The sequence below is a fragment of the Hyla sarda genome, chromosome 1, assembly GCF_029499605.1.
Source record: "Hyla sarda isolate aHylSar1 chromosome 1, aHylSar1.hap1, whole genome shotgun sequence".
Lineage (NCBI taxonomy): Eukaryota > Metazoa > Chordata > Amphibia > Anura > Hylidae > Hyla > Hyla sarda.
In genome coordinates, this window is record NC_079189.1 from 230,455,892 (window position 1) to 230,481,597 (window position 25,706).

At 44.3% G+C, this 25,706-nt stretch overlaps 1 protein-coding gene across 6 annotated transcripts in view; it reads left to right on the forward strand.

Annotated features, from left to right (window-relative positions):
* The first annotated feature begins 7,383 nt into the window (after positions 1 to 7,383).
* Positions 7,384 to 25,706, forward strand: part of HNRNPD (heterogeneous nuclear ribonucleoprotein D) — a 35,030-nt gene continuing 16,707 nt past the window's right edge. For 2 of the 6 annotated variants that reach the window (XR_008891902.1, XM_056568929.1), the window contains exons 1-2: positions 7,389 to 7,687; positions 20,595 to 20,654. Coding sequence is in view for 5 of the 6 variants with exons in the window: in XM_056568929.1 (XP_056424904.1) it covers positions 7,566 to 7,687; positions 20,595 to 20,654 (182 nt within the window). In the remaining variant the exon portion in view is untranslated. Of the gene's footprint in view, positions 7,688 to 20,594; positions 20,655 to 25,706 lie in introns of all 6 variants that reach the window. The other 4 variants (XM_056568931.1, XM_056568930.1, XM_056568928.1 and 1 more) reach the window with 4 other exon arrangements.

Here is a 25,706-nt window from a genome sequence, read left to right on the forward strand (position 1 = left end):
TAAGAAATATCTTCCACCTTGGAGACCGCTCACTCTGACTACCGGGCCCATAATGCCTCCTATCCGGATGTTCTCATGCGGTGGGATGCTTATAAGGCCACAGTTAGGGGAGCATTTATGGTAGGGGTGGCGGGCAGGAGGGCGTTATTAGGAGCCCGGGAGCGGGCCCTGCAATCCAAAATAAGGGTTCTTGAGGCAGTGGTGGTGAGGGACCCTACTCCGGAGGCCGAAAGGGAGTGGGCTAGGGCACAGAGGTCTCTTCTGATTGTCCAGAAAGATCGGGTTCATTTGAAACTAGCAGCGAGGGAGGCGGCCATATTTGAATTTGGGGATAAGAATGGTAAACTTTTTGCCTACCTGTCTAGGGAAAGCCGCCCTGTGGCTTCTATACCCTGTGTACGCGTTTGGGATGGGTCCCTTAGCTCTGTCCCGTCAGTCATTAATGAGGTCTTACAGTGGGGATCAAAAGTTTGGGCACCCCAGGTAAAAATTTGTATTAATGTGCATAAGGAAGCCAAGGAAAGATGGAATAATCTCCAAAAGGCATCAAATTACTGATTAGACATTCTTATAATATGTCAACAAAAGTTAGATTTTATTTCCATCATTTACACTTTCAAAATAACAGAAAACAAAAAAAATAGTGTCTGCAAAAGTTTGGGCACCCTGCATAATTTATAGCATGCACTGCCCCCTTTGCAAAGCTGAGACCTGCCAGTGTCATGGATTGTTCTCAATCATCATCTGGGAAGACCAGGTGATGTCAATCTCAAAGGTTTTAAATGCCCAGACTCATCTAACCTTGCCCCAACAATCAGCACTATGGGTTCTTCTAAGCAGTTGTCTAGAAATCTGAAACTGAAAATAGTTGACGCTCACAAAGCTGGAGAAGGCTATAAGAAGATATCAAAACATTTTCAGATGTCAATATCCTCTGTTCGGAATGTAGTTAAGAAATGGCAGTCATCAGGAACAGTGGAAGTTAAAGCAAAATCTGGAAGACCAAGAAAAATATCAGACAGAACAGCTGGCAGGATTGTGAGAAAAACAATTCAAAACCCACGTTTGACTGCACAATCCCTCCAGAAGGATCTGGCAGCCACTGGAGTTGTGGTACACTATTCCACTATAAAGAAATACTTGTACAAATATGGTCTTCATGGAAGAGTCATCAGAAGAAAACCTCTTCTACGTCCTCACCACAAAAATCAGCGTTTGAACTTTGCAAATGAACATATAGACAAGCCTGATGCATTTTGGAAACAAGTTCTGTGGACCATTGAGGTTAAAATTGAACTTTTTGGCCGGAATGAGCAAAGGTACATTTGAAGAAGAAGGGGAACAGAATTTAATGAAAAGAACCTCTGTCCAACTGTTAAGCATGGGGGTGGATCAATCATGCTTTGGGGTTGTATTGCAGCCAGTGGCAAAGGGAACATTTCACGAGTAGAAGGAAAAATGGATTCAATAAAATTTCAGCTAATTTTGGATGCTAACTTGATGCCATCTGTGAAAAAGCTGAAGTTAAAGAGAGGATGGCTTCTACAAATGGATAATGATCCTAAACACACCTCGAAATCCACGGTGGATTACATCAAGAGGCGTAAACTGAAGGTTTTGCCATGGCCTTCACAATCTCCCGACCTCAACATAATTGAAAATCTATGGATAGACCTTAACAGAGCAGTGTGTGACAGACAGCCCAGAAATTTCAAAGAACTGGAAAACTTTTGTAAGGAAGAATGGGAAAAGATACCTCAAACAAGAATTGAAAGACTCTTGGCTGGCTATAAAAAAGTGTTTACAAGCTGTGATACTTGCCAAAGGGGGCAGTACAAGATATTAACTCTGCAGGGTGCCCAAACCTTTGCAGACACCATTTTTTTTGTTTTCTGTTATTTTGAAAGTGTAAATGATGGAAATAAAATCTAACTTTTGTTGACATATTATAAGAATGTCTAATCTGTAATTTGATGCCTTTTAGAGATTATTCCATCTTTCTTTGGCTTCTTTTTGCACAGCAATACAAATTTTTACCTGGGGTGCCCAAACTTTTGATCCCCACTGTAAGTGCCAGTTAGCTCAGTGGGCTGTTCGGGACCTCACAGCGAAATTGTGGCATCCCGAACAGCTGGAGGACACGAGGGAGGTGCCTTACCTTCCTTCTCCGTGTCCAATCGCCGAATGACTGCTCAGTGCCTGAGATCCAGGCATGAGCAATCAAGCGGCAGAAACACTGATCAATGCAATGCTATGGCATAGCATTGAATAGTATGAGAGATCAATGTACTGCATGTTATAGTCCCCTATGGGGGCTATAACTGCAAAAAAAAAAAAAAGTTAATAAAGATCATTTATCATTTAAAAAAAAATCAGTGTAAATAAAAAAAAACATATGTGGTATCGCTGCTGGCAGAAATGTCCGAATTATAAAAATATATCCTTAATTAAACCGCACGATCAATGGCGTACGCGCAAAAAAATTCTAAAGTCCAAAATAGCGTATTTTTGGTCACTTTTTATATCATGAAAAAATTAATAAACAGTGATCAAAAAGTCCAATCAATACAAAAATGGTACTGCTAAAAACTTCAAATCACAGCGCAAAAACTGAGAAAAAAAATTATAGGGGTCAGAATATGACAATTGTATGGACCTACAGAATAAAGAGAAGGTGTCATTTTTACCGAAAAATGTGCTGCGTAGAAACGAAAGTTACAAAATTGTGTTTTTTCTTCAATTTTGTCGCACAATGATTTTCTTTTGCGTTTCGCCGTAGATTTTTGGGTAAAATGACTGATGTCATTACAAGGTAGAATTGGTGGCGCATAAAATAAGCCATCATATTGATTTTTAGGTGCAACACTGAAAGAGCTATGATTTTTTAAAAGTAAGGAGGGAAAAACGAAAGTGCAAAAACGGAAAAACCCCGGGTCATGAATGGGTTAAAATCAACTAAGATGTCATGTTGTGGTACTCCAGCATTCATGTTGCTCAGAACTTGCTGAAGAGTTTCCTTAAAAAATTGAAACCTCAAATGTGGCAATGACTACAGAGACTGTAACTCTTCCTGACAGAAGTACATCAATCCATGGGGTCTTGTAGATTAGAGCAATTCTCCACAAACAGAACAGCGCACTTAGGTAGCTTGGCAATCACCATGTCAACTCTGGGGCGAAAGGCCCCTTTATCTGCTCTTCCATGATAGGAAACATTGACTTCAGGCAGAGGCGTAGCTTGGGGGGTGCAGGGGGGGTGCGCTCGCACTCGCAGCTCTCTGCCCCTGCCTGGCTCACTCACTCTCTCTGCAGTGCTGGCTGTGCGAATCCGATCCGAGCCACCGGGTCGCCGCCCACTGTGGAGGCAGCGGCGGATCCAGGGGGGGATGGGGGGCAACGGGGCAATTGCCCCCCCCCCCCCCCGAGATTGTTGCCCCTCTTCCTGAACTATCGCATGGTGGAGCGGGAGCTGTCAGCTGTCCCGCTCCACCACCCCTTTCTCACGCCCGTCACCTTGCTATCACACGCCGCAGCTGCTCCATTCCTGCAGTCAGTGAGAGCCAATCACAGCAGGCCGGCGCCCGGAGAACACGTCCCCGTGGCTCTCGCTGACTGCAGGAATGGAGCAGCTGCAGCGTGGGAGAAAGGTGGAGGGGGGAGCAAATTAAAAGTGAGAGGGGCAAATGATGAGTAAGGGGCATTATATGTGGGGGCACATGACAGGACCCCCCCCCCGTCATGTGCCCCTCATATATAATACCCCATGTCCTGTGCCCCTCACATATAATGCCCCCCCTGACGTGCCCTTCACATATAATGCCCCCTGTCCTGCCCCCTCAGGGGGCATTATATGTGAGGGGCACATGTCAGGGGGGCATTATATGTGAGGGGCACAGGACATGGGGCATTATATGTGAGGGGCACAGGACAGGGGACATTATCAGTCAGGGTCATATGTCAGGGGGCAATATATGTAGGGGCACATGACAGGGGCCCCCTGGCATGTGCCCATATAATGCCCCCCTGACATTTGCCGCTTACTTATAATACCCAAAGTCATGTGCCTTGGATCATCTCCAGGGTATGGTTCCATTTTGATGTTTAGTTTATGTTCTTGATATTTTTTGTCGTTTACGATGGTTGTGAGACGACATATAATAGCATGGCCCATGCTAGGTTACTACATTTGTAGATTTGTATTCATAGACCTGCTGAAAATGTGGAGAATGTGTAATGCATGTTCGCACTCAATAAAGTGTTTGAAAATAAACTTGTATTTAGATGCATTTTACTTTAATTACATCAGTATTTTCATAACAAACAATACATGTGCTTAGGGGGTAAGGGTTTCTTTAACTAATCCAGTGGAAGAGACTCGAGTGCTAAAATCCACGGGTTAGGGGGCGCAAATTACTTGCCTTGCCCCGGGTGCTGACAACCCACGCTACGCCACTGCTTCAGGTGCATTGCTAGGTCTCCAAAAGACTGGGGGCTAAATTCCATAGACCAAGCCGTGCCCCTAACCACACCTTCATTCATGCCCAATCGCACACAGCCTCCTCCTTCAATATACTCCCTACTACCAGCACAGGTGCACACTGCTAATTGTGTGTTACCATTAGGGACAAATAATACCACCATTACCACTGACTAATAACACTATACTGTCATGTACGACTAAGAGTGCATATCAGCACTTGAAACGCGTCACTGTTTCCTGTTATATGCTAGCTTTTAATGAATAAAGAAGAAGATTTTTTTGCACGTATCTACGCTGGACAACATTGCTTCTATTTATCAATAACACTATATTGTTACTAAATAAAATCAACTATACAAAAGACCAACATTCTTACATACATTCACCATATAGAGCTAGATACTGTAACATCTGCGCCTTGCCTATGTCCCCGCTGTCAGTGGGGCTGAGATTCGCATCGTGGGACGCGCCCGCATGCAAGTCTCAACCCATCACTCACCGTCCTCTGTGTCAGCTCCCTGGTGTCCTAGGCCGGAGGAGCTCTTACTCTTAAAGGGCCAGTACCCAATTAAAGTGCTTGCACCTGTCCCCTGCTCCATAAATCTCTGCTCCTCCCTGCCAGATCTTTGGTAGTCTATGCCATTGTTAAGTCCTGTGTTCCTGTTACTGTGTATCCGTTCCTAGCTACCCTACCTTCCCTATCTCAATATTACCTGCCTTACCTTCTGCCATCTTGCCACGTCCTGCCAGTCACCTTCTGTGCCACGCTACCCCCCAGCTACCTGTGTGGATGAGTCGTGCCAGGGGTAGCGACCTGGGTGCCACCTGCCACAGCAAGACCATCCCACTTTGCGACGGGCTCTGGTGAAAACCAGAGGCACCTTAGACTCTGCTCCCTGGCACGGCTCAAGTCTCCATCCCCACAGGCCCAGAGGATCCACCACCTGCCGTGATACCTAACAGATACCAGCTGTGCACAGGATCTGTATACCATATAAATGATTAAGGGTATGTTCACATGTGTATTTTCTTCTGAAGATCTGCTGCAGATTTGCTACTCCCTGGCTATTTGGCTACTGCCCTGCAATCCATTTGGCCACCTTCCTATTTGCCAATCATTCCATTCCTTCGTAGGCATGGTCTTGTAAGTGGGTTTTTAACACTACTTTGTTGGACTCAAAAACAAGAGAAACCAAATATAAATGCGTGATAAATCTTTCTGGAAAACTCAGAACATGCAAAAAAAAAAAAAAGAAAAACCCAATTGTGTTGCTAGCAAAATTAAAAGGAACCCATTACAAAGTTCCACCCTTTATAACTGGTTCCAACTCATTATATAGGGTAAAATAAGGTTTTTTACCATGTCCATATGTCCTCCTGTGTATTCACTGTAGTGCAGAAAATTAGCTTTAAAAGTGTCCTGCACCATAAGCTAATGAGCCTCAAGTAGGCATGGGGACATGTGGCATTGCCAAGTAGTCAATGCGCACCTACTCCCAGATATGGATGACATTATTTCTCTGAAGTCTAGGGGAAATGAAGTGTCTTCTGGGCCTACGCACCACTGCAGGGAGCAGAGCAGTTATGTTGGCCATGCCCGGGCTGTCAGTCATATCTGAGTAGGCATGATTACAGCTCAGGGAGCAGTGACTACTTGGAAATGCTGCACGCTCCAATGACTACTTGAGGCTCATTAGCATACGGTGCAGACCACTTATTAAAGGTTCTATTCTTCACTATAGTAGATAGGCTGGAGGACCTGGGAAGAAACCTTATTTTACCCTATTAAATGTGTTGCACCAGTTATATAGGGTAAAACCTAGTTACAGCTCCCCTCTAAGTAACTCTCTTTGTCCACTGCAACTTCTGTGACGTGCTGTATATCGTGACATGATGGCTGCAGCCAGCAAGTAGCTACACAGCCATGTATCCATGTACAGAACCTCAAGGCAATGCATATATAACCATATAAACTGAATTTTAACACAAAGGTCGGGTTTACATTGCGATTTATGCTTCCGAGGGACAAATACGTTGGCAAAATCAGCTGCCAATGTATCAGAGCTTGGATTAGCACAGGCCCCATTCGATTCAATGACCCGAACATAGTCAGCTAGTGACATTTGGGTCATTGTCCGAGCATATCCGAGTTTTGGCTCGCAGCATGCCACGCGACCTTGATGTCAACACGGACTTCTAAGACCACATTCACACAGCAGAATTTCTATGCGGAATTCCACAAAAGAATTCCTCACGGACGTGGGATTTTGCTGCACTGTTCACACAGCAGAATTTCCACCCCAAAAGTTTCTGCTGTGGAAATTTTGATTCCAGCATCCGCAGAAAGAAAGGACATCGATACTTTTTGCGGATTCCGCAAGGAAATGAGACGGTGTTTATGAGACGGCGCATTTGCAAGTGGTCCACTGTCTGTGGAATGTCCGCAAGGAAATTTTACGACATTCCACCATGTGAACATAGCCTAAGGGTCCATATATGTAACAGAATTTCCGCTTGGAGATATTCTGGGCGGGTTCCGTATAGTGGGCGCAGCCGAAATCAATCACGGTCCCTATCGACAGCAATGTACTTCGTGCGGAATTCCACCAAAACATGTAAATTCTTTCTGTGGAGACCGGAATCTGGAGGAACTCAGCAGTGCGCACAGCGCAGCAGACTCCCATTGAAAAAAAAAACGTAGGCTGCTGCACAAGGAGTTTCTCTGCTCAGAAATTCTCTCTTGTCCATGGGCCATAAAAGTGCCTAAAACAAAAAGTATGTTGCCCATAGCAACCAGTCACCGCTCAGCTGAGTAATAAAAGTAATATATTCTATATTCCACCACCATAGCAGGCGGTGAAACCAATGTGTGGCGCCATTTAGAGACGATACACATCCGAGAGCTGCATATACACTGACAGAACGGAGCCGTCTCCCCGGCGGCCATTTCAGGCGGTGCCGCCGCCATTACCGTTGGCTGGAGCAGGCGGGGCCATGAGCAGAGGAGGAGGGGCACGGGCAGGAATCCGCCATTACTCGTCTTTGGCTGCCTGCTGCACTTTCCTCGCCATTGTTTATAAGGGGAGATGTCGGGCGAAGAAGAGATGCAAGACGAGACCACGATGGAGGCCTCTGCCAGCGAGGCTGAGGGGAGCGGGCCCAACGAGGGGGTGAAGATCAACGCCAGCAAGGCCGAGGAAGATGAGGGGTGAGAATTGTATAGACGGGATACGGACCGTTACCGCATCGCCATTAGCACCTGTGTACACTGCAGGGCCCGGCTTATTTGCCATTACAGATCTATACATTGTAGGCTAGCTATATGATGCCCATTACCATGGCGGCACTCCCACTCTGTAGTAGGGTGCTGCTTACAGGCCACCAATACTATACTGCACATAGGTGTTCCTTTGCTAACCACTTTCGGTTCTAAACTGTCTCCATAAGAGGCTGCTACGATAACGCATGGTCCTGATCTCTGTTCACACTTTATTCTGCACCATGAAAACCCTCAACAAATGCATAAAGTGGCTTTTGTTGCCATAGGCTCCATGATAAATAAACCTGCTGCACAGGATGCCTCTGTATTGAAAGGCATAGGCCTCTACAGTTTTCAGTACTGCTGGAAACCTGGTGCTAAAGATGGCACCGTGTAGGCCAGTGGTCTCCAACCTGTGGACCTCCAGATGTTGCAAAACTACAACTCCCAGCATGCCCGGACAGCCAACGGCTGTCCGGGCATGCTGGGAGTTGTAGTTTTGCAACATCTGGAGGTCCACAGGTTGAAGACCACTGGTGTAGGCCAAAACATGGCACTGTTTTTGTTGCCCAAAGGAACCAGTCAGAGATATTTTTTACACTGTAGAATTAAGTCTGTATTTCAGAATTTTCCTTCTGCCAAACTATAATACTGAGTAAGGGTGGGTTTACACCACATTTTTGCAATACGGTTCTGTATCAGTTTTTTTTTTTTTTTTTTATAAAACAAAAAAAACAAAACGGGTTCCTCAAAACTGGACGAAACTGTATTAAAATGTGTGTACCAATTTTTATCTGTATACGGTTAAAAACCATACACGGTTTGAAAAATGATGTCCGGTTGCATCATTTTTTATTTTTTTTTTTAAGAAAAAACTGTATACGTTTTAACTTTTCACTCCATTATAAATAAAGTTTCACTTGTTTGAAATTCAAATGAAAAATAAAGTGTAACGGCTGGTTCACCTCACGTTTTCTCCCATACGGGGGTGCATATGGCAGGGGAGAGCTAAAACCTCGCGCTCCCCTATGCCTTTATATGCGCTCCCGTATGTCATTCATTTCAATGAGCCGGCCGGAGTGAAACGTTCGGTCCGGTCGACTCATGTTTGGGCCGTATGCGCTTTTTCACTGGACCTAAAACTGTGGTCAACCACGGTTTTAGGACGGTTGTAAAAGCGCATACGGTGCAAAAATGAGCCGACCGAACGTTTCACGCCGGCTCACTGAAATGAATGACATACGGGAGCGCATATAAAGGCATAGGGGAGCGCGAGGTTTTAGCTCTCCCCTGCTGTATGCACCCCCGTATGGGTGAAAACGTGATGTGAACCCAGCCTAGGTCAAAAACCGTATGGAACTGTACGGTTCCCATTGACTCCAATGTTAAAAAATAAAAATAAAAAAAAAGTATACAGTTTTTCACCCGGACCAAAAATCGTGGTAGACCAGTGTTCTGTCCGTCTGGAAAAAAAGTAAAAGAACGTATGGTTTGAAAAACGGACACAACCGTATACATTATGGTGCATACAGTTTTGAATGGGAAGTCTAGGGGCACGGTTTTCTGTACGGTTGCATACGTTTTTTTTTTTTTTCCCAACCGTATTACAAAAACGTGGTGTGAACCCACCCTAATATGTTAGTTTTTTTCTTTTTATTTTCTTTTTATCTTCCTGTTGTTGATCTTTCCCAGTATTCTATGCTGCCAGAGATGGGGTCATAAGTCACATGGCCACCAGGGGGTTTGGCTATGCTGCAGCATAGCCACATCCCCTGGAGACCATGTGACTTATGTCAAATTTGTCTCTGAGTGCATGGGATGCTGGGAAGATCGGAGCCAAGAGTAAGATATAAAAGCTTGCAATACAGAACTTCCGGGTGCCGGTCCGTTTCTGATAAAAAGACGAAGCAGCGTATGGAGGTATTAGAAGCGTATTACACAGTATTATAACTTGGCATCATGGGCTCAAAGGCTGAAGGAAAAAATCCTGGAATACCCCATTAAAGCTTCACTGTGATGAGTTCCTAAGGGCAGCAAAGAGTCCTCTTTTAGACAGATTTATAAATTCGTCCCCATGTGAACTATGGCTTATAAGGCCTATATTCATATCCGTGGTGGAGTTCTGTATTTATTAAATTTTTTCCAATCGGATCCTGCTAAACAAATGGAAACCAGACTGGGCCCCCATTAACCTCTTAAAGGAGAACTCTGGGAAACAGTTAAACTTTTTTTTTAACCCCTTAACGACTACGGACGTAAATGTACGTCCTGGTGCGGCGGTACTTAGCCCACCAGGACGTACATTTACGTCCTGTGTATGACCGCGAGCATCGGAGCAGTGCTCACGCCATACTTTGCAGGTCCCGGCTGCTATCAGCCGGTAAAGGCGGACATCCCCGATCGTGTGGATTTCCTCAATTAACCCCTCAGATGTCGTGATCAATTCATATTATGGCATCTACGGCAATGCACACGTTATAATTGAATTGCCCGCGGGGATCCGATTTTTAAAATTGCGGCCGTAGGTCCCCTCACCTGCCTTCCGTCTCCCAGCATCTTCTGCTCTGGTCTGAGATTGAGCAGAAGATGACCGATAATACTGATCAGTGCAATGTCCTATGCATAACACTGAACATTAGCAATCAACTGATTGCTATTGATAGTCCCCTATAGGGACATAAAAAGTGTGTTTAAATTTTTTTTTTTAAATCCCCTCCCCCAATAAAAATGAAGTCTTTTATCCCCAAAAAGCATAAACATTTTTTATAAGCATATTTGGTATCGCCGCATGAGTAAATGTCCGAACTATCAAAATATAATGTTAATGATCCTGTACGGTGAATGGCGGGGTATCAATAAAAAGTACAGATGATGGCGCAAAAAAGGAGCCCTCATACCGCCGGTTATACGGAAAAATATAAAAAAAGGTTATAGATGGTCAAAATAGGGTGATTTTATATTACTGATTTTTTTACAAGAAGTTTGAGATTTTTCTTTAGTGGTACAAAAATATAAAAGGACGTCATTCATCTGCTTCACTGACCACAGCCCGCAAGCCCCCCCCCCCCCTGCCTGATCTGGCCTGCCGAAGCGCAGCCAGGTGAAGGGGGGGGGGGGCTATGAAAAGGGGGAATGATGAGGGAGGTAAGAAAAATGTAAAGCAGAGCGGGGAGAGAGGCCGCTGGTCACTGATTTAAAGTGCAGCCAGGTAAGGAAGAAAAAAAATGTTTTCCTCCAGCTGTGACCCCTGTACTCACAGCTGTCAATCAAGGAAGTGTGTCCATAACATAGGTGATGATGCATGGACACAGCAGGACTAGTATGTGTCCAAGCAGGCAGGGGGGCAGTTGTTTGACTGGGTTTTTCAGTATGAAATACTGAATTTTTTTAATGAAAGCAATTGCAAAACCTATTGGTTATACATGCATTACAACATATCAAAGTTTGTGTATCTGACAGTGCCCATTTAACCCCTTAAGAACCCAGACCATTTATGCCTTGAGGACCCGGCCAGTTTTTGAACATCTGACCATTGTCACTCTAAACATTAATAACTGGCGTTTGACAGATCTTTGGAACAGTGGGCTGTGCAAATGAAAAATTTAGAGGAGTTTGGTCTGATGAACCCCCTGGGCATTTGCGCGGGGTGCCTGCTGATAGATATCAGCAGTCACCCCGGTCCGGTATGGATACACCCTGGGTCCTTAACGATCTAAAACCCAGGGCGTAGCCATATGCCCTGGGTCCTTACGGGGTTAAGGTCAAAATAGGCTTGGTCCTTAAAGGGGTTATCCAGGAAAAAAACTTTTTTTTATATATCAACTGGCTCCAGAAAGTTAAACAGATTTGTAAATTACTTCTATTAAAAAATCTTAATCCTTTCAGTACTTATGAGCTTCTGAAGTTTAGGTTGTTCTTTTCTGTCTAAGTAATCTCTGATGACACATGTCTCGGGAACCACCCAGTTTAGAAGAGGTTTGCTATGGGAATTTGCTTCTAAACTGGGCGGTTCCCAGTTTCATCAGAGTCACGTGTCATCAGAGATTACTTAGACCAAAAAGAGCAACCTTAACTTCAGAAGCTCATAAGTACTGAAAGGATTAAGATTTTTTAATAGAAGTAATTTACAAATCTGTTTAACTTTCTGGAACCAGTTGATATATAAAAAAAAGTTTTTTCCTGGAATACCCCTTTAAGGTATCCGGTATCCTGCTCCGGTCTCTGAAATGATCCCCTTCCTGGTTGCCCGTGGTCGATCTGTAACACTTCGGCTCAGCTCATCAACAGCTGTTGCAATGCCCTGTCTTGGCCGGTAATTGGCTGAGAGGCAGTATGAAGTATTCGGCCCTGGCACCAGGAAGAGAAGACTAGGGCCAAATATGTAACGCTGGTCATGACTTAAAGCCCCACACACTCCATTCATGTCTATGGGAGGGGGCGTAACAGCTGTGGTAGTTCGAATGTTCATAACGCTGGAGATCGTGGATGGCCCCAGTAGCCGGGCCCCCTGTGATCAGACATCTTATCCCCTATCCTTAGTATATACAGGGCTGTATGAGGGCAAATTTTTTTTTTTGTGCCGTAATCTAGTTTTCATCAGTACCGCTTTTGCGTATATATGTGGCTTTTTATTTATTTTTTTTATCATTTTTTTTCCATTTCATTTTTTTTCTGGCATGCAATGTGACCAGAAAGCAGAAGTTTTGGACTTTACGCCTTTACCCCATTTTAACAGTTTAGACTTTGCCACATGCAGCGATACCAAATATGTTTATTTATTAGGGATCGACCGCTTATCGGTATGGCTGATATTATCGGCCGATAATCAGGATTTTGGGCATTATCGGTATTGGCAATTACCTTGCCGAAAATGCCCCGCACCGCGACCTGCCCCCCCCCCCCCGACCCGCCACAATGGGGCTGGGGGGGCGTTCGCGGTGGGGGGAGCGGTGGCGGTGATAGGACTTGGGACCCCTGGACAGGCAGGGGGAGAGAAGCGGGTGGCGGCGGCCTATGGCACCGCAAAAGCCACTGCATTGCATTGACTTAAAGCGCCCGCTTTAAATCAATGATCTGCAGCGGTGTCGCGGGGGGGGGGGGGGGGATAATTACCCGATAACTTATACCGGAATATAGTTATAAGCTATCGGCCCTAACCTCAACCAGGCATCGGCCCTAAAAAAAAAACGATATCGGTCGATCCCTATTATTTATTTTATTTATTTGAAAAATAGTAAAACTTCTATGGTCTGCCAGAAGATTGCCATAGCGGTCTGTAGAGCTTTGGCTGCCATTATGAGTAATCAGCCCCCCCGCGATTGTGACCACTGGAGTCAGCAGCCTCTGTGGTCACAGGCTGTACTTTGGGCATCATGGCTTCCAGTGTAGTAGCAATTTTTCTCCCGCTATTCTGCCCGGCCCTCCCGACAGCCATCACACTGACGTGTACTAACGGCAGTGTGAAAGAAGCCTTATATAGTGCAGAATACACTATTATATAATAACATAAAGGTTTTTGTGTATGCCTTGTGCTTACCTGTTAATAGCAGAATCACTGAAATTATTCCCTAATGCTGCCTATGTCCCATAAATCCTGACTTTGCAGAGAGACAGAGTGTGGAGCCTGGTGATTACCTGGTAGTCTAATAACTTTGCTAGACTACTGCAGTTGAGATTCATAAGTGGGATAGTGTGGCATGGCATTAAAAATTATAAAAAGACCTCATGGCTTTGTCAACGGAAATATAATAAGGCAGTTGGAAAGTGACAATGGAAAAAACAAAAAAAAATAGCTTGGGCATTAACCCCTTAAAGGAGTAGTCCAGTGGTGAACAACTTATCAGATCGCGGGGGTCCGACCACTGGGGCCCCCCGCGATCTCCTGTACGGGGCCCTGACAGCCCGTGGGAAGGGGGCGTGTTGACCTCCGCACGAAGTGGCGGCCGACACGCCCCCTCAATACAACTCTATGGCAGAGCCGGAGCACTGCCTTCGGCAATCTCCTGCTCTGCCATAGTGATGTATTGAGGGGCGTGTCGGCCGCCGCTTTGTCTGGTGGTCGACACCCGCTATCTGGCCGGAGAGCCTGGCCCCCGTACGGAGAGATCGCAGGGGACCCCAGCGGTCGGACCCCCGCGATCGCAAACTTATCCCCTATCCTTAGGATAGGGGATAAGTTTTTTTACCACTGGACTACTCCTTTAAGGACTTACTTTTTAAAAATCATAACCCTTTCAATATTGCACCTAAAATTCCATACTATTGCTTATGTTTTGCGCCACCAATTCTACTTTGCAGTGACATTAGTCATTTTACCAAAAAATCCATGGCGAAATGGAAAAAAAAATTAATTGTGCGACAAAATTGAAGAGAAAATGCCATTTTGTTACTTTGGGGGCTTCCGTTTCTACGCAGTGCAGTTTTGGTAAAAATGAGACCTATCGTTATTCTGTAGGTCCATACGATAAAATTGATACCCTACTTATGTATGTATGATTTTCTCGTACTTCTGGAAAAAATCATAACTACACGCACAAAAATGAATACATTTAAAATTATAATTTTTTTTTTACCCCTATAACTTTTTTATCTTTCTGCGTACGGGGCGGTATGAGGGCTCACTTTTTGCGCCATGATCTAAAGTTTTTAGCAGTACCATTTTTGTTTTGATCCGACTCTTTGACTTTTTTTTTTTAAATATGATATAAAAAGTGACCAAAAATACGCTATTTTGGACTTTGGAATTTTTTTTGCACATACGCCATTGACCGCGTGGTTCAACGATATATTTTTATAGTTCGGACATTTTCCGCACGCGGCTATACCACATATGTTGGTTTTTTATTTACACAGTTTTTTTGTTTTTTAAATGGGGGGGGAAGGGGGTATATCAGCCCGCCTGAGCTGCCAGGAGTGTATTTTTGTTTAGACGTGGCGATCAACTTTGAATGCTGCGTCTAAAGGGTTAATAGCACGCGGCACAGCGAACGGTACCGCACACTATTAGCCCAGGGTCTTGGCTTTCATTAGCCGCTGGGATTGACCCGCTATTACACAGGGCCACGGCGTGACCCCACGTTATAGACTGGGCACAGGCCGTACAGGTACGCCCTGCATCCTTAAGAGGTTAAGGCCCACCTGTCCCAAACAACAATGACAATAGTGAGATACTGCTATATATCAATTGCCAGACTGAGCAATAGTGACAAGTGGTAACGGCACACTAACTAAAAAGCACATATAAAAAGGAAAAGGATCCTGAGTAAAAAAATTAATAAAAAATCAAGATACAAATACAGTACTGAGCATTTAAGTGTATGCAAAGGTTTGGAAAGATAACTGTCAGATGAATATTTGTTTGGCCAACAGTTTTTTTTTTTTTTGTTTTTTTTAAGTGTATGGTCACATTTAGGGTATGTTCACATTGGTAAACAAAAAAAAACAAAACCCAAAATTAGCCTGGACTTTGTTCCTAATTTTTTTTTATGTGTTTCTATTGCCTCCATGTGGAACCACAATGAACGAAACAACCTCGCACTTACTTCCCCCATAGCACTATCCAGGGGGGTCCTGAAGAGTCAAATGGGGCCAGTGCTCCGTCTGCTGATTGCGCTCTTTGGAAACTCCACCAGACTGTACTGGTAGTGCCGATATCCCTGCACAATGCTATGCCATAGCCAATGAAGCCAGTCACCACCTATTTGGTATTACTGCCTGCAGTATTGTCAGAACTATTAAAATATAATTTTTACGATTCTGCATGGTAAGCGGTAGAAATGTAAAAAATAAGAGGACCAAAAATCGCCACCAACATCTATCATGTATCAGAAAAAATTATCAAAGAGCATAAAAAAATGTGGTGTTTTTGTTCTAATCCTATTAACCCACAGAATAAAGACACTGGGGGACATTTATCAAAACCTGTCTAGAGGAAGAGCAACCAATCAGATCGCTTTAATTTTTAAAGAGGCCTGTGAAAAATGAAAGAAGCGATCTGATGGGCAACTCGGCAAGTTTTCCTATGGGCAGGTTTTGATAAATTTAACCCCCCCCCCCCCCCCCCCCCTGTGTCGGTTTTGCCATGAAGTGCACTGAGTCAAAACAAACCACCCCACCCCAAAAGTTGCCAAATTGATTTAGTATTTATAATTATTATTTATTAATTATCAAAAAAATAAGGCCTTACATGGCTCTGTGGCTGGAAGAAGTTTACTTCTTAAAAGGCGAGAAGAAAAAATAAAAATGTAAAAAAAAAAATTGGCTGTGACCTTTTAGGGGTTAATGGTTTTGTTTGTGAGAAATAAAAAGGAAGTAGTTGGATTATTTAGTACACATGGAACATACATGGCATGTCATTCACTTGGCCGAAATAGATCTGGAATGATACTTATTACTGTGAAGTGGAATTCACAGGACATATGGATGGATTGCACTTTATAGATTGAAGAAATGACAGAAAGTAAATCTAGCCCTTAAATGGGCGCTGACGTTTCAAGCCACTCTATTTGGTAGCCTAAGATATTTGTAAATCACAAAATTGACACAAAGAAAAATTAACTGTAAAGACTTCTCTGCAATATGCCATCAGGGGAAATAATAATAAGCCAGATAAGGACAAATTACAGGAAGTAGAGGCAGGGCTTAGCCTATGCTGTTTACGGGAGAAAGGGGGGGGGGGGTTGAGTACCTGGGCTGTGTACCTGCAAGTTTAGCCGGTCGGCCTTCTGAAGATGATTTGCTACGGTTTCATTCATGTCCATTCACACAGCACCTTGTAAACCCAGTGCATCAGCAACCCCTTCCCTTTCTACCTGCATGTAGTGCTGTACAATGTCATTCATCAGGGCAGCAGTGTAAGCCTGTTAAGTCCAGCCAATTGGAGTGTGTGCTGTGATTAGCCAGGGAAGTAAGGAAGTCCTGTGTGTACTACTGTCATGCAGCCCAGTTCTGGTCCCAACCCTTGAAATGGAGAGAATGAGAAATAATACAATGTCTTCAGATCCTTTCACTCACATATTTGTGTTGCAGTCTTGTGCTTAAAACTCAAGTTTTCTTTACCTTGCCTACAGCACCACAGGAGGTTGGATCCGTTGATCTAATAGGCACAGGAAGCACAGAATGAGAGGACAAAAGCTACTCCCCCTTCCCTCCATCACCAGTTCCTACTTTTCCGAATTGGGGCAACACATGAGAAGGGGGGGGGGGGAGGCGGGAGTCTCCCTAGTCACTTTAAAGTATTTGTACCTTGACAGGGATTGACCTGTACTTTAGAAGTACCGGTCAATGGCATCTGTACAAAGAGGGTAACACTCCAGGGGTAGTTGTATGTCCCTACATGGTCCTGTCTGGTGTGCAGCCTGTACACACTACAGGCTGGTCAGGAATGAACAGTCTTCTCCTCTGGTGACACACTTCTCTGGTGACTGCCCATGGGCTGGACAAGGGGTGAAAGAAATAAAAATGCTAAAGTGCATATCTCAGCTGCCACTCAACAATTCAACCTGATCTGAGGAATCAAAAGAGCAAACTTAGATGCCTTAGCTGCCTAGTTAAAAAGAAAAATAGAGACAGAGTGCAGTTTCGGGGGAGAAGTTATAATCCTTTATCAGAGAAATAATTCACAATGAAATTCAAGTATCTCTTACAGCTCCACCAGCTGCTTCTCAGAGTGCCCTCACATCTGAAGAAGGGGCTCAGGTGGGTCAAAAGTTGTAGAAACACAAATTATTACTCATCAGTTTCTGAAGTAGAATTAGGATAGTTATCGGATTTATTCACTGTCAGCTTAGATATCACAATGCAGAAATGGGAACAGAAAAAAATATCTATTCTCCTTAGAGCAGACTGAATTTCTTCTAAAGGCTATGTGAAAAATGTAGAGCTCTCTTGGTCAGCTGAGAAGTGGAGCACAATGCCGCCTGCGTTCCTGATCTACTGATTCATTATTGCAGCAGGAGTGAGACCTGAGCAATCAGACAATCTAAGGTTATCTAAAAGCCTGATGGTAAATAACCCAGAATTTATGGCTCCTCAGTAAAGCCCAAAAGGTAGAGATGAGCGAAGTTACAGTTATTCGATTCGTCACAAACTTCTCGGCTTGGCGGTTGCTATCTAAAGTCGGCATAAATTAGTTCAGCTTCCAGGTGCTACGGTGGGCTGGAAAAGGTGGATACAGTCTTTGGAGACTCTTTGAGTTATGGATTTCATGATGTAAAATCTGATTCCTCTTAATCCCAAATGCCAGAGGTTTCTAAAGTTTGTCATCACTGAAAAAGGAAAGATCTTTTACTACATGTTCGCTGGTCTACCATTTGGGATTTCATTAGCACAGAGGTCATGGCAAAGGTAATAGAGCATGAACCTAGTTCCATATCTGGATGACCATGCAATCCATCCTCCATTTTTTAAGAGCAGGCATGACCTAGCAGAGGCCATGTCTGTTCTATGCTGCATCTGAGCGGTCCCATGGAGCCCACTCAAGGTCTTTAAAATTCTGCCTTCTTGGAACAGGCAGAAATTAGATTTTGTACAAGCAAATGATATAACTTTCAGTAAGAAGTTCTGACTTGCTGGCTAAACGCCAGGAATCTATCCATAGAGTGTAGTAGGTGCATCACCCTAGAAGGTTGATGGCCCCAAATGCAATTCTTTTTGCCTGGGGAGCCCACACAGGGCGTCACTACTTTCAAGGCTTGTGGTTTTCAAAAACAAAGAATCAGTCTTCCAATTTCAGGGAACTTTGGGCATTAAAGGAAATCTGTCACCTGCACTAACCTGTCAGTACCGACAGACCGTGCAGGTGACACTGATAACAACTGTTGTCCCGTTCCGTGGCGGCAATCTTCGGTAATCTCCATTAGCTCCGCTTCGGGCACCCGGCTTGGGGCAAGGGCAGAGCTTAGTGACATCAACGCTGCTGTTCACTCATAGCGGGACCCAGCAGGGAGCAGCAGCGATGAAGTCAGTAAGCTCCGCCCGTGCCCCAAGCCGGGTGCCCGGAGCATAGCTAACGGAGGAGATTACTGGAGATTCCCCGCCATGAAACGGGCCAAGGTAAGTAACGTTGTCATCAGTGTCACCTGCACTATCTGTCGGTACCGACAGATTAGTACAGGTCACACTGTTGATAGATTTCCTTTAAATAATGTCTAACAAGGGAAATTATCTTATTCACATACTGTCCGACAACCTAATCACAAAAACCCATCTGAAACGGCAGTTAAAAACTAAAAAAAAAATCTCTTCAGCTTTTATCAGGAAATATTTTAAACTTTCAACATGGATCCTCAAAAGTCCATTTTCTTGAGCAAATGGTCCGTGGTAAATGAAACCTGTAAACCAGTAACCTCTGCAACCTACTTTAAAAAGTTTTTGGACAGTTTTCTCCTACTGTGGCTCTCCCATCTCCTTTTCTGGGTGAACCTTATATAAAACAGATTTTGAATATTTAAAAAAGCAGGTCTTTCAAAAAAAAAAAAGGGGGGTGTGTATGTTCACACTGCGGAATCTCCGCAGGCCGAGAATCCATGAGGCGGCTTCAGCAGTAGGACCGTGGGGCACTTCGCTGTCACCCTTGACGGCTATGCAGTACTTGCGGAATTCCGCGCAAAGAATAAACGTGTTCTTTCTTTGAGCGGAAGAATTTCAGTGGCGGAATTGTCCACTGCTGAAATTCCGCAGTGTGACCGGGTCTTGCAGAAGACAGAAATAACGCAGTATGAACATACCCTAAGACAAACTACTTTTTTTTTTTTTAAAGTTCAGGTCTTGATAGTGATGGGCCCCTTAACCATTCACTGACTGATTGAATTACTCAGGCGGGGCACCCCTGCAATCAATCAAGGGAAGTAGCAGCTGAAGCATTCAGCGAGGGACCAATAAACTTCACAGGGGTATCCCCGAGGGAGTGAGGTGGGGGAGAACATGGTTAATTTTAATTCTGGCCCCAGCACAAAAGGGCATCATTTTTAGTAACTGGAATACCCCTTTTAAGACAGGTCCCCCTTCCTTCCTTGCAAATGTAGTCTCTGACTTTCATAGGTCCCAAGAAAAGGGTTTTATAATCCTCCTTTTGTGTAGAAAATAATATTAGGAACAAGAGAATTTCCACTCCTTAGATATTAGGAGGGAGATTTATCAAAACCTGTGCAGAGGTAAAGTTGCCCATAGCAACCAATCAGCTTGCTGCTTTCATTTTGCATAAGCCTTGTTAAGAAAGTAAGAAGAAAGCTAATTGGTTGCTATGGGCAACTTTGCCTCTGCACAGGTTTTGATAAATCTCTCCTTAGGAGGGCAGTACTTCAATATATCTCCAGTATTGGGCAGGATAGTCAGATCTTAACCTTTTTTGCCCATCTTCAGGGGAAGAACAAAGGTGGATGAGGAATGTCTGAATCTTACAAAGGTTAGGGCTTTGCTTCACCTATAGGTCTAAGAGCTAACTCTACCAGAGTAGTTTCCATCATTTGGCCCAAGTGGGTCTCCGATTTTATTTAACGGATTTGTAGGGTTACCACATGGTGCAGTAGCCACACGTTTATTAAACACTTCAGCTTCAGACCACCCAGGACATGGCTTTTGGTAGGACATTTTTTTTTTTTTTGCCTTTTTAATAAAGTTAGTAATTCTGTGGTGCTGTCGTAGAGGTGAGGAGAGAGAACTAGGATTAGACTTAACGGTAAGCCAGTTGCCCCGAATCCTTCATGACAGCACCATTACCATCCCAGTCAAATATACCATATGTATATACAGTGTAAATATTATGTTCTCACATGTGCTTAGTGATATTGGTTGAAATCACTGGGGATGAACGGAAGGGGCTGTTAACCTCTCCCGCTGTGCTTCCTGTCCCTATTAGATCAACTGATCCAACCTCCTGTGATGCAGTCGTTGAGGATTCGGAGAAACCGGCGCACTGGTAAGACTAACCCTAGTTTTCTCCCATCATTGTGCACTCAATTACCCAAAAGTGAAAACAGAAACTAAAATATTGTATTGACATGGACAGGGCCATAAATGTTGGCACCCCTGATATTTTTTAAGAAAATGAAGTATTCTCACAGAAAAGGATTACAGTAACACATGTTTTGCTATACACACGTTTATTCCCTTTGTGTGTATTGGAACTAAACCAAAAAAGGGAGGAAAAAAAGCAAATTGGAAATGATGTCACACCAAACTCCAAAAATGGTCTGGACAAAATTTATTGGCACCCTTAACTTTATATTTGGTTGCACACCCTTTGGAAAAAATAACTGAAATCAGTCGCTTCCTATAATCATCAATAAGCTTCTTACACCTCTCAGCCGGAATGTTGGACCACTCTTCCTTTGCAAACTGCTCCAGGTCTCTCTTATTGGAAGGGCGCCTTTTCCATACAGCAATTTTAAGATCTCTCCACAGGTAATCAATGGGATTTAGATCTGGACTCATTGCTGGCCACTTCAGAACTCTCCAGCGCTTTGTTGCCATCCATTTCTGGGTGCTTTTTGATGTATGTTTTGGGTCATTGTCCTGCTGGAAGATCCAAGATCTCGGACACAAACCCAGATTTCTGACACTGGGCTGTACAGTGCGACCCAAAATCCGTTGGTAATCCTCAGATTTCATGATGCCTTGCACACATTCAAGGCACCCAGTGCCAGAGGCAGCAAAACAACCCCAAAACATCATTGAACCTCCACCATATTTCACTGTAGGTACTGTGTTCTTTTCTTTGTAGGCCTCATTCCGTTTTCGGTAAACAGTAGAATGATGTGCTTTACCAAATAGCTCTATCTTGGTCTCATCTGTCCACAAGACGTTTTCCCAGAAGGATTTTGGCTTACTCAAGTTCATTTTGGCAAAATGTAGTCTTGCTTTTTTATGTCTGTGTCAGCAGTGGGGTCCTCCTGGGTCTCCTGCCATAGTGCAAACTGTCAACATTTAAATGAAATGAAACGCTGACGCTCCCTGGACAGCTTGAATATCTTTGGACCTTTACCTCCTATCAATAAATAGCACCAAACATAGAAATAGAGATAAAATCACAAATTTTATTGTACAAACATAATAAGACATGAAGAAATGAGGATCAGCAATAGCCAGAAAAAATGTGCAGTGATCAGATGTAAGATATTCTCTTGGAGGAAAAAGTTGCCAATACAAGTTGTACATGAACAACAGGATATATAATGCCACAGAATGCAAACATAATCAATATAGAAGAGAGACAATGGGGTTGTATAGAATGATCTGTGCTGTGGGGGCTAAGATAACTAGAGGGTGGAATATAAAAGCATAAGACCAGGAAAAATATAAGACCACAGGTCCATATATTTCCACAAAAACTCTCTAGAAAAGGCACAACCGTCCCGGTGAGGAGAAAAGAGAGAGGAAGCCACCGCAGCACATCCAGAATGACCACATTATACTCACTATATCAGATCCCGCACAGCCCCTATGCCGTTTCGCTACCCGCTTCGTCAGGGAGTCCGATTTTTGGAGTGAAGTATAACATCATGTCCAACTTGCATTTTTTTTTTCCTCCCTTTTTTTGGATGAGTTCCAGTAAACACAAAGGAATACACATGTATTACTGCATTCCCTTTCTGTGAGAAATGCTCCATTTTCTTAAAAAATATCAGGGGTGCCAACATTTACGGCCATGACTGTGTAAGAAGTATTCAGACCCCTTTACTCAGTACTTGGTTAAAGCATGATGCCACAAGGTTTACCCCCCTTGGATTTGGAGATTTTTTTTGCCATTCTTCTCTGCTGATCCTTTTAAGCTCTGTGAGGTTGGATTGGGACCATTGGGCAGCCATTTACAGGTCTCTACAGTGATGGGTTTCTATCAGAGTTCTGGCTGGGCCGCTCAAGGACCTTTTTTTTTTTTTGTTATCCCTAAGCCATTGTTATGATTTGGCTATGCGCTTAGGGTCATTAAGGGACATTTAAGCTTTTTATTGCCTTTTTGGAAAGTGACCATTGAGCCCAGGCTGAGGTCATGAGCACTGAGCATCAGGATTTCATGAAAAATATCTCTACCTTGCTCTATTTATCTTTCCCTCAACCATGAGCAGCCTCCCTGTCCTTGCCGGTGAAGAACACCCAGCACGATGCTTTACTGTAGTGATGAAATGGGGTAGGTCATGAGCAGTACCTAGTTTCCTCCAGACATGATGCTTAGAACTATGGACAAAAGTTCAGTCTTGGTTTCATCATACCGTACTAAAGAGACTTTAAGTGTCTCTTACTGTGGAGAGGCCTCTTTGAGTGGTTAAAGGTAGAGGTGCACCGAAATGGAAATTTCAGAACCGAAATAAAAAAAAAGTCCGGCCGATACCGAAAATGACTTCTCCCCGTCTTCTGGTAAAATGCAGCGCTCCCCTCATTAGATTAGATTCCCCCACATTAGATTGCCAGCTCCCCCACATTAGGTCGGGAGTTCCCCCGCAATAGTAGGCAGCTCCCCCGCAATAGTAGGCAGGTTCCCCCAGCAATATTAGGCATATAGTGTTCCGGTCACTGCTCCTCTGGCCCGGGGTCACATCTACTGCTATGGCCTATGGACCATAGCAGTAGGTGCCGGGACCGGGGGAGCGGTGACCGGAACACTCAAGAAGATGACACGGTCACTTACCAGGCCCCGGCCGGCGTGCGTTCTCCTGCGACGATCCTGCGGTCCTCCTGTGTCTCTATGGTTGTACGCACGGGACGTCAGTGACGTCCCGTGCGTACGACCATAGCGGCGGAGAAGCGAAGGCCCGAAGGAGGATCGCGGGAGGACGATGGGGAATGGTGAGTGACCTCCGGACATCCTTATGTCCCGAAAAGATTTTTCGGGACACAGGGATGTCCGGAATAGGATTAGGAATACTTCTTTTTATGTGCCCCGGCCGGCTCCTGTGTGTGGCTGCAGGCGGGGCAGACCAGAACATATAAAAACTAATACTGTGTACTAAAAACCAGGGGGCCTCCAGCTGTTGTGAAACTACAACTCCCAGCATGCCCGGACAGCCTTTGCCGGTCCGGGCATGCTGGGAGTTGTAGTTTCACAATAGCTGGAGGCCCCCTGGTTTTCAGTACACAGTATTAGTTTTTATATGCTCTGGCCAGCCCCCGCCTGAAGCCACACACGGGAGCCGGCCCTGGCACATAAAAAGAAGTATTCCTAATCCTATCCCGGAGAGCGCAATCCCCCCCCCCCCCCCCAACTGCCACTGGCAGTGTTTGTAACTTGTGCTGTGGGCGGGCAGGGGAGGTGGGTCATTATCGGCACATTTTTTGCATTTTGCCGAAATGGCTATTTTCGGCCATATATCGGTGCATTCCTAGTTAAAGGGATTGTCCAGGTTTTATTAACTATTCAGTGTTGTGCCTGTGACAAAGGGGTTATCCAGGAAAAAACTTTTTTATATATTGCAACTGGCTCCAGAAAGATAAACCGATTTATTATTATTATTTTTTTTTATACTTCTATTAAAAAATCTTAATCCTTTCAGTACTGATGAGCTGTTGAAGTGGAGTTCTTTTCTGTCTAAGTGCTTTCTGATGACGCCTGTCTCGGGAACTGTCCAGAGTAGAAGCAAATCCCCATAGCAAACCTCTTCTACTCTGTGCAGTTCCCAAGACAGAGATGTCAGCAGAGAGCACTGTTCCCAGATTAGCCACGGGTCCTGGCTGTTGCTAGGTGCCGGGCCAGACCCGTTATAGAATGGGAGCCGACCCATGACGTACATGTATGTCATGGGTTGGGAAAGGGTTAAGTATTAAAGGGGTACTCCGCCCCTAGACATCTTATCCCCTATACTTTGGATAGGGGATAAGATGTCTAGGGGCAGAGTACCCCTTTAGTACTATACTTGCTTTTCTGGTGTGCGTAGATCAACCCCTTTTTGTGATTTTGGCATCACAGGCAAGATAGTAAAAAGTTAAAGGGGTACTCTGCAGTAAACATCATATCCCCCATTCCAAAGGATAGGGGATACGATGTTAGATCGTGGGGGTCTTGCCGCTAAAAACACATGGCGGGGAACATCATTATAGATTACAATCAATGATATATTGGGACTAGCTAGCAAAATAAACCACCCTGGGAAATGAGGTATGGGTAATATTTAAAGGTAGACTGAGCTACCTTTTTATTAAGTAACCAATCAATTGATATAAATAGCAGGCACTGTCTTGGATCTCTATTCGTAGTAACACAAGCACTGAATCACTCAAAGAATATCAAATGGTAAACGATAAACTAATAGTAAAATGGCAATAGTTTTCACAATAAAGTGCAAGTGCATGCAAAATTCGTTACTATATATTTATTATGTATAATATGTCATGGCAGAGCATACTCCATCAGTTGTCACTAGCTCTACTCCCCCACCTCGCTCTCCAATGCGTTTCGCCTCGTTTCTTTTGGGAGTATTTATATCAATTGATTGGTTACTTATAGGTAGTTCAGTCTGCTTTTTTTTTTTTTTGTCACCCATACATCTCCTTTCCCAGAGTGGTTTATTTTGCTAGCTGGTCTCGGTATATTCTATAACACTGTATCGTTGAGTGTAATGTATAATGGTGTTCACCCCCCCCCCCCCCCCCCCCCCCGCCATGTGTTTTTAATATGTCCTGTGTGTTTGTGAACCCACACACCACCTGTAGTGCAGTGAGTATACCATCATACTTGTTGCATAGGTTATAGCACTGATGAGCGTTATCGTCGATCTTCTGTTCTGTCCATCTCAGAACAGAAGACGCCGGGAGATGGCTGGAGGCAGGTGACGGGACCTCCGTCCGCCATGCTGGATGATCGGATCCCCGTACCGCACTGTTGCAGATGCCGTGACCTGTATTGATCACAGAATCTGAGGGGTTAATGGTGTCCTGTGTGTTTGTTGTGACGGACCAATGGTAACTTAACCCCTTAACGACAATGGATGTCAATGTACGTCATGGTGCGGTGGTACTTATTGCACCATGACGTACATTT